At 30.8% G+C, this 9,545-nt stretch overlaps 1 protein-coding gene across 1 annotated transcript; it reads left to right on the top strand.

Annotated features, from left to right (window-relative positions):
• The first annotated feature begins 753 nt into the window (after positions 1-753).
• On the top strand, positions 754-4,317 carry LOC141685709 (cell differentiation protein rcd1-like). Its single transcript, XM_074490802.1, has 5 exons — positions 754-966; positions 2,926-3,015; positions 3,372-3,414; positions 3,785-3,894; positions 4,198-4,317. The coding sequence occupies exons 1-5, from the start codon at positions 754-756 to the stop codon at positions 4,315-4,317; spliced, it is 576 nt and encodes a 191-aa protein (XP_074346903.1).
• Positions 4,318-9,545: the final 5,228 nt, after the last annotated feature.

Raw genomic sequence — 9,545 nt, 5'->3', positions numbered from 1 at the left:
ACCATGTATGAACTTTATAGCTGTTTCCAAAGTTATTAATTGATAGTTAAAAGTTGGTTGGAAAAAAATTAATTTTAAAATTAAATTAACTGCAAAATAGTGGAGTTCATTTATGTGAGGAATACAATCCAATGCCATTACCTTTTTTGAAATATATGTCTATTGAAACTACATAATTATCATCATTTTACCATTTAACTTGTATAAGTTATTTAAAACATCATATTTTACAATTAGTGTTTATTAATTACTCTCCAATTTTATAAATATATACATGTATAAAATTGCTCCTAGATTTTAAACTTTTTGTGCAACCTTATTTACATAGCTTAATAATTTTCATTTTGCATACCACCCCAAATTATTTGATACAAAACATGAATTTTTTTACAGATATGTGATCTCAAACATACTGACAAAAAACAAGGATAAGGTATGTATAATGTGGGTTTGGGCCCTATACCATGTCACACATGAACCCCTAATGTACCCAGAAAATTGTTTTTGGTGTGACCACGACTAATAAAACAATTAGTCAGTTTCCAAAAAACTCCAAAAAGGATACGTCTAGCACCCAATCCTGGGTACACAGCAGTGACTAGCAAAATGAAAAATCTAATAAATACTTAAAAAATATTCATTCCTGCAGGCTCCAATATATTGCCGCATCTTTAGTTCAGTGTTCTTTTCCTACACAACTTAACAGCAGCAGCCATCTTGTTCAGTTGATATCTAGGGTTTTTGTCTGAAACAATGTTGAATCTCCCTGACTCTCTTTATCCCGATCCGATACAAGGTGACAACAGTGTTATGTGGAATGGTGGTGCACCTGCTAACAACAATGGTCCCAGTGATGGTGGTAGCAAAGCTATTGATTGGCCTTCTGCTAATGTAGAGGACTTGGTTGTGTTGCTTCGAGAACCTCAGCATCGCGAAGAGGCCATTTCATCTCTTACTCAGATTAAGGTCCATCATTCTTATTCATTTATGAAGTTTTTTGTTTGTTTTATGTACATTTTTGTTTGTTTGTGTATGTTGTTCGTTGGAAATAAATTGATCTGTAATTGTGAATTCATAAATGATGTTTTTAATACATGATTATATGCATTTTTTGTGTTTGAGTTTGTTTAACGTTGCTAATTAGAAATGATTTTTGATTAGTCATGATTAGAGTTATCTTGTGTATTTATGTTTCTTGATTAGAAGTAATTGACAATAGATCTGAGTTTTTAAAGAGTTTGATTATGCATTCATATGTTGAAATACAAGTTAAGTTGTGGCCTTGTCATGATTTTATGATGTCTATGCTTGTCATTTCATTTTCATAAAGTCTAGTTGTTCATGTTAATCAGTCATTTGATTTCATTCTTTATGTGGTTCATGCAGAGACATAGATCAATAATTATTTGTAATCAGTCTGATTTGTGAGAGCATCTCTTCAATAGGAATGTGCAAATATATATATCTTTGTATGCACGAAATGTCACTCTTATGGGGATTCTTTCAATATCTTTTAGTTTTACATTTTATTCATAACAATAAGTATGTGCAGAGAAATGAATTACTGTATAGAATCATTTAAGTTTGCTTGTTAAAAGTTTAAAGTGCAGTTAAAAGTTTAAAGTGCAGACTCGACTGCAGAGTCATATTATTTACACTCTACGTCCTAATGTCTATAGTTGATATAATATATTTCATTTCAAACATGTGATTTATCAATACAGAAACAGGGAAGAAATCAAGATTTGGCCCCAAGTGTTTGGCACTCAATCAGTACTGTTTTCTTACTCTTATCAGTATGCACAATGACTTGGGTCTACCAAATGCTTTGCATTGATCAAACTAAATGTATTTGGTTTAATAGCTTGCTTAAGTTTATATCATGTCGTGAATTCTTTTTATTAACTTCTAATTTTGATGTACATTTACAATAAAAGTTTCATGTTTTGATTTGAATTTCTTTCTCAGATCTTAGTATTGAAGTGGACTACTAAACCAAAATGGCACTATCTAGGTTACATTGTTATAATCCATCTTCTCAAGTCCGGAGTCCCCCAGTTATATAGTATCTAATCAATATTCCGTGAATGATCCTTTTTCATTTTTTTCTTTTGAAATGATTATACTTGTTTGCGAATCCCCTAATCCTTGTGTCGCATACTCTGACATGCAAATCCGCTTATCGGATATGGGATTCTTCCTGAATCCTAAATTTGATTCTTTCCCTGTAATTTGTAGTCAAAATTTATGTTAACCGCCTACTTTCCTAAAATTAAGTATGTGTTTTTGTTAGTGATTATAAAATTATTATGCTAGTGTTCATTTTTGCATTAATTAAGTGATTTTACTTATATTTTTGTGTTTTAGATCAATAAATTATGCATTTGATTAAATTTGCTTATAGTTTGTGGTTTCTTTAACAAGATTGAACATCTGTAACATGAAATCTAGAGAAAATTTATATTTATATATGTCGTATCCCCCGCACCCGAATTTCCATATTATTATATTAATTTATTAAATTTTTGTGTCCACCCACCCTGCACCTGTATCCTTACTTGTTAGTTGCTGAAGAAATATTTCATAGAACTAATGAGAAGGTTTGAGGAGATCTCAAATATTTTGGAAATTTGAAACTTTTGAAACCAATAATCTGGAAAATAAGCATTTTGAAGGCAGTTCTGCAACTTTTATGTCACATGTCTTAGAGAAGTCCTACCCTTAAGATCAAGTGGCATCACATATTAATCAGAACTTGATACAATTTATGAAATGCACACATGATGGTCATTGGAATCATTTAAATGATTTTCTACTTTGTTTGACAAGCTCAGCCTTGCGGTTTCTATTGGCTATCTATCTATTCACATTGAGAATGTTGTGTTTTACAGTTGGTGATTAATGGAAATATCTTCTTTATTGCAGGAAGTATTATCAATATACAAGTCGTTAACACCTGAGAAGCTTACTATGAAAGATTCAAGTAAAGTTTGTGATGTACTTGTTTTGTTTGAGGTCTTTTCTGCTCCTTGAATTTCCTTTTCTAGTGGTATTAACTTTGTAATGTATTTGCTTTATATGTTCTATTTCCTAATTTTCAAACTTTTTTTATAAGTATGTCAAAGAGCTTAATGTTTCAAGCCAGATCAATTTCATCCTAAGAACCCACCAAAGTTCTTCTTTAATCAGTCTCATATTTAAATGCCTTTAGATGAGTAGTGTACATTTGACACCTTTTGGAGCTCCTCCCACATAGGTCATCTTTACATCAAATTTATTTTTACTTATGAAGGAGCTATAACTGGTACTCTATGTACTTAAAAATTATGTATGCAACTCTAATATCAAAGTGTATTTTCTATTGAATGCAGTGCTTGGCCACTCACCCTCAAACGAAGATGCAGTTCCTTAATGGTATTTTCCAGAACTTTCTGAAAGCTTTGTGACTGGTTTCATTCTATAACTTTTGCTGATTACTTGCTGTCTGATATTGCTACTTGTGGACTACACATGATATTGTCGAACTTGACGTGTTTTGATATATAAATCCATTCACTTTATATTTCAAGCTGTATTATATGTTTATGTGAACACCAAAGAAACAGGACACTGAGGTGAAATCAAGAATTCAGTTGAAAATACAAGTTTGTTACATATATTCTGGGATGAGGATTTTGCAAAACTTATTCACTAATCGGTATTAACTGATTTTAATAGGATGATTAAGGAGCTAGATAAGGTTAATCGTAGACAGACTTGTATTAACTTACTTCTGTCCTTGCAGTTAAGATACATTGTTACTTGTACCCTTTCTTGGAGACTGAAGAAACGAGCAAGCCATTCCAGTACCTAAGGCTAATGAGCTTGGGGGTCATTGGTGGTCTTTTGAAGGAGGTACAATTCCACTCTAAATCAATGCATGATACCTTCAATTGTTTATACTTTTAGCCTTTTGAATTATTAAAACAGCTAAGCACCAGCAACCTGGCATGGGAGTACTTTCTCATGGTCTACCCGCCTTTCAAGTTCCGGCTCTGAATTGAATGCAATGTTGAGATGAATTAGCTTAATCAGAACCATAGTTAAAGAAAATGTCCATTATTTTTTACCAGATTGCATATCAATTTGCTTTAATATGATCTGATATGCCTATAAGGTTCTAATCCAAATATCATCTGAATCTTCTCTATTATGCAGGTAGGCGACCCTTCGACAAAGGTTGCTGTTCACTGTTTGCTTGAATCAGGACTGCTCCCTTTGTGTCTAAAATCCATAGAATATGGAAACGAACTTTCACAATCAGTAAGTGTCCATTAAAATTTCAACTTAACTTTCTTTTGCTTCCAAGCATTTTTTACTGCAATATATCACCTTACATGTAAAACAGTACTGAGTATTTAATCTGATTACTAAAATATTCAAATTAATCTCCCTTTCTAGTGTTTTTGCTAGGTGTTCATTTAAAAAGGGATTTTTAGTTAATATTCCTTGTTTCATATTAAGACATATCAAGTCGACTTGATGAATAGCTAATATGTTACTGTTCATGAAATTATTACTCAGCCATATATAAATTATAAGGTTTATAATGCATGGCATAGACTTGATCGTCCTAGTTAGAACCTCCGCAAATAATTCTGATACAATTCCGGTACACCAACAAAACATAAATAGATCGACACCCATAGTTAATTGGGTCTTTAAACTCACTCTGAACACTTGTATATGGCTATACAAACTGCATCTTGGATAGTGTCAAGAATAATGATGCAAGAGCAGGGGCTACAGTATTGCTGTGAGCCTGCAAACCGGTTGTGTTCAATCATGAAGGTTTTTAATGACGTAATTGAAAAGATGCAGGATGAACCGTCTCCTAGAGTTTTGAAGAATATTATTCAATGTTATGTCCTATTGTCCGATGATCCAAGGTTAGCCAGCAACCTTTTTAAGCGTATCTGTCAAGCTGTTGCTGTACTTTCTGGTTGCTGTAAGTTGCTGTACTTAACAAACATAATTTGATGTGATTTGAATGCAGTAGGGGTTTCCACCTTCTGAGTAGCTTCATTCCGCCAATATTAACGACTGCCCTATATATTGAAGCCCTTCGTGTAAGTCTATCTAGATGATCTCTTATATACATGTAAAAAGTGGACTCTTTTGTGGCTCAAAACAGCGAATTTCAGTTCCAAAATCCAAGTTTATAAACAAATTAAAAGCATATATATTACGTATAAATACTAGAGGTATTTGCAATTGTGTATGCCTCGGCACCTTCTTTGGGCATCTCTAGTTGCACAACAAAACCGACATCAATACTTCTAGATACACGACTAATCGTTTTGAATATTACATAATTTTCTACATGAGTTTTTATCCCTATAACAGAGCCACAAGTACACACTCTAATACTACCTCCGTCCCTCTCATTTCTTTACAGTTTATTTCACATCCTTGACACGCATTTTAATGCAACTACAAAGTATACTTCCGTTATTTATTTTTAAAATTTTCCTTTTTTGTATAAAAGTTTGAACATTATATTTTTATTTAAAAGAAAAAACATTTAAAAAAATTTTATGCAACAACATATTATAAGAGCATTAAAGTGTGTGCCGAACTCCCGTCCCCCAATGTAAACAATTGAGGGGGACAGAGGGAGTATATCTTAGATGTTCTTATCTAATATCTAATTTGTTATACATATTATGCAGGCACGCCCTGTAACCTTAAAAAAATTGCAAAATTTGTTTCAAAAGCTATCGATGGGATGCGGGCCAAATGCAGAAGCGGTTGGTGATGTTGCACGTTCCTCACATCTTGATCCCTAATATAGCTGATATTTGCTAGCTCTTTCCTTTGGTTATACAAGGGAAATTAAAAATTCCCTCATAGATCTCAGAAACCTTTTATTGTTAGCTATCATCTTAACAATATTTTCTGTAGAACAATTATATCTACAAGTTGCAAAATAATACATGATACACAATCATAAAATTCCCCTATCCAGATTAATGTGGATAGTTGATGATATTTTGTTTTTTAATTTTCTCATTTTACGCATTTTTTATCTGCTTTAGTCATCTGCTCTGAATTTATAGGCATGCACTCATTGAGTGTTCAGTATTGATCAACACTCTCTGATGATTGAGATCATGAATAATATACTTATGTTCAAAGATTAAAAAGAATAAATGTTAGAGTACAATATGGCTAGATTTTTAAAGAAAAACCATCTACTGTGGTGTGTTTCTACCTGTCTCCGTCTTCTATTTTGTCCAGTTTGAGCACATACACTGGAATCTTCATTCTTATCTTGCTTTGTGCATTATCAACCTAATGAAAACATAATTTGCGGCTAAGGAGTAGATGGGAAGAAAGATCTCTAGGTAAAATTGAGCAATTTGTTGACCGGTAAAAAAATAGAATTTATATTAACTTCAAGTTTCTGTAATTGAAAGCTAAAAAGAAAGACACTGAGCCGTTGGTTGTTTAATATGCAGCAGGCTCAACATAAATATTTAATTTTGATCATACATTCCAGTAGAATTGTCTATAGGCTAGAAGAAACTATATCTTTGTGCTTGTACTAGACTGAAAAGCCTGAAGAATGAAGTTAAAACAGCATAAGAAACAAATAGTTGCATATTACAATGTTATTAACATATAGCACACAGGGCAAGAAGTTTCTACATAGCTAGTACACAACTTTCCAGCCAACAGCTTAAAATTAACGTAGTTTTGGCATGTGTTTTTTCCCTCAAAACTACGCCTTTTTAAGCAGCTGAGGCGAAGCATTTGTCTACAATGCAATGTACAAACTATTCTAACTCTCTTTCTCTCTCTCTCTCTCTCTCTCTCTCTCTCTCTCCCTCCTCTCTCTCTGCATGGGATATGTTAAAGCTATATATATTTCCTTTGACATTGCAGGCAAAAGCAATATGCCACTTTTTTAACTGTCTTAGGAAATGACTTGATTCTTGAAAGGTTGTAAGAGGGAAGAATGAATGAAGATGAGGATGTGCAGATGTTTATCATGTACTTTGTAGTGAACAATTTGCCAATAAACTAGTACAGATTTCCATTACATTCATTTACACAAATATTTGAAAGTACAGTTGAAAGTTATCTGGTTAGAGTTAGTATTTGTTTCAACACTTCCATCAAATTTAAACATTTTAGTCCAATTTTAGTAGAAGCTAGTACGATAAGGTACCAGAAAAAACTAACATTTTATATTTCAACTCAAATTCAAGCTGGTCCAATGCTGTGCATCTCTAATTTGGTGTAAAAATCAGATTTAGCCACTTTTTAAAAATATAAAATATTAATTTTTTCAACATTCGATAATCAAGATCTCTTTATTATAATTATATAAAAATTTTGTTGAGACACCAATATATAGTATTATAATTTAATAAGGTTATGTAATATATGATCTCTTTATTAGATAGAGAAATTCAATTTTAATAGTATTTAGTATCAAATTTAGTTTCATCTTTTTTGATTTCACCCTCATCTCGGATTTAATTACTTGCGACTAAATAATAAAATAAGATTTATTAATTTATTTCACTTCTTTGATTTCACTCTAATTCCAAATTCGAATCTCTTTAGCGACATACTTAAACAACATTTATCATCAACATTTTTTTATTTTGCCTAAATATTAAATCCTATAATTTGCATGTACTAGATATGGGATTCGATTATCTCCAATTACATGATTAAATAAGATTTATGACTACATGAACTTTTCATATCAATCTACTATACCTATCTTGATTTATTTAAAATTTAGTAGTTGGTAAATGTTCAATTAGATTTACGGTCCTAGATATGTTTTAATTGTATGAACCATTTGTTTAGTCTCCACGATCTTATATATATATAATATAATTTAGTAATGTAATATATCTTTTTTTGTTAAAAAGCAAATTCCACTTTTAATATTTTTTTACGACCAAATTTGGTTTACTTTCTTTGGTTTTTGTAGGTTCGAATCCTTGCAAATACATGATTAAACAAGATGTATTAATTAGTTTCACTTCTTTTGTAACACCTCAATCCCATATGGATAAAAAATGGGATTTGTTTTCATTTTAATAAATCAAAGTATTGTACTAAGTCTGCCAACAAATCATGATTTTTTTAGGATTTACGGTAAGCTTGTGGATTACCCAAATTGATTGCATTTAGTCAAGCACGTTTTAGTTTATTTCCAAATTGAAATCAAGACTTTACACGATTTTCCAAAAAGGCCCGGATTTACCGGGGTTATCACATCTTTGACTTCGCACCAATCTCAAGTTTGATTCTCTTTAGCTACATACTTATATAAAATTTTTTGATGTTTGTTTATTTAACTCAAATCTCGAGTACGATTATATGCAAGTACATGATTAAATAAGTTTTAATCATCCTTGAGTTATAGCTATATGCGAAGAAAAAATGATGTAGAGTTGAAATGTGGTATATAAAATTTCTAGAAATTTATTTATTTTTCAAATCTATTATATCTATTATATTATAATTGTTTTTCTATCTAATTTTTCTATTTTCATGCTGTGGACATTCTTATCCGAATGAAATACATTTTTATATGTTAATATGATAAAAAACAATATATAATTAAGGGAAAAATGTGTGTCTAATAGTTTGATAAAAAAAGTACATAGCTAATTAAGAAATATGTTTAAAAGTCATGTTCAAGGCATGTTATTAATGATTTTAAATGTTTTTTAGTACAGTGGTTGTGGACTGAAAAAAAATATCTTCATCCATATGGTCATAGGTTCAATTCCAATTGAAAGCTAGATGTGTAAAAAGGAAGAGAAGAAAGAGAAATAACATTTCTATTTAAATAAATGAGATATGGTATACTTGATGATGCCCAACAAATGAGACACATGATTAATGTTACTAATATTTTAAGAAATCATTATGACATTATTTTAACATTTATTTATATAATATGGCTCAAATATTAACCTAGGATAAAGTTTTAAAACATTCTTAAACTTGCTCTTACAGAAAATGGAAATAGAAGAGGGCTTGGATTTCCCAAAATTAGAAAACAAGAGTGGTGCAAGACAATGGAAATTGTTTGGCAGAACAATATATAACATACAATTACACATTCTTCATCTAATACCAAATTTGTTCATGTTTTGTTTCGAACTATCATAAAAGCCCATGCGAGGCACCGGATAATTTCTTGTACGTAATGGTGAACATATATTAAAATAATTTTATAATAAAAATTTGATCAATGATGATTTACTATTTTATGTTTTATTTATATTATATTTTTAAGATTATATATTATATTGGATAAATATCCCTACTATAATAAACACACAATAATTTTTTATTAGCTAAAATAATTACTTTTTTATAACATGAAATAAACTTTATCAAATTAAATAATTTAGCACAAGAAAATAATTACTTCCCCATAAAGGTGTGTGTATTATACACCTGAACATTTATCAATTGATTTGGTTTTGAGGTAATAACACTAGATTTGTATAATATAAAATTTACCT

This window comes from Apium graveolens, chromosome 2, assembly GCF_009905375.1.
Source record: "Apium graveolens cultivar Ventura chromosome 2, ASM990537v1, whole genome shotgun sequence".
NCBI lineage: Eukaryota > Viridiplantae > Streptophyta > Magnoliopsida > Apiales > Apiaceae > Apium > Apium graveolens.
Note: the sequence above shows the minus strand (reverse complement) of the source record. Positions and strands in the feature narration are given on the sequence as shown.

Coding starts and splice junctions, on each gene's coding strand:
- LOC141685709 (XM_074490802.1), top strand. CDS start 754: ATGTTGAATCTCCCTGACTCTCTTTATCCCGATCCGATACAAGGTGAC. Junction 967..2,925: donor CATCTCTTACTCAGATTAAG/GTCCATCATTCT, acceptor TCTTTATTGCAG/GAAGTATTATCAATATACAA. Junction 3,016..3,371: donor ATGTACTTGTTTTGTTTGAG/GTCTTTTCTGCT, acceptor TATTGAATGCAG/TGCTTGGCCACTCACCCTCA.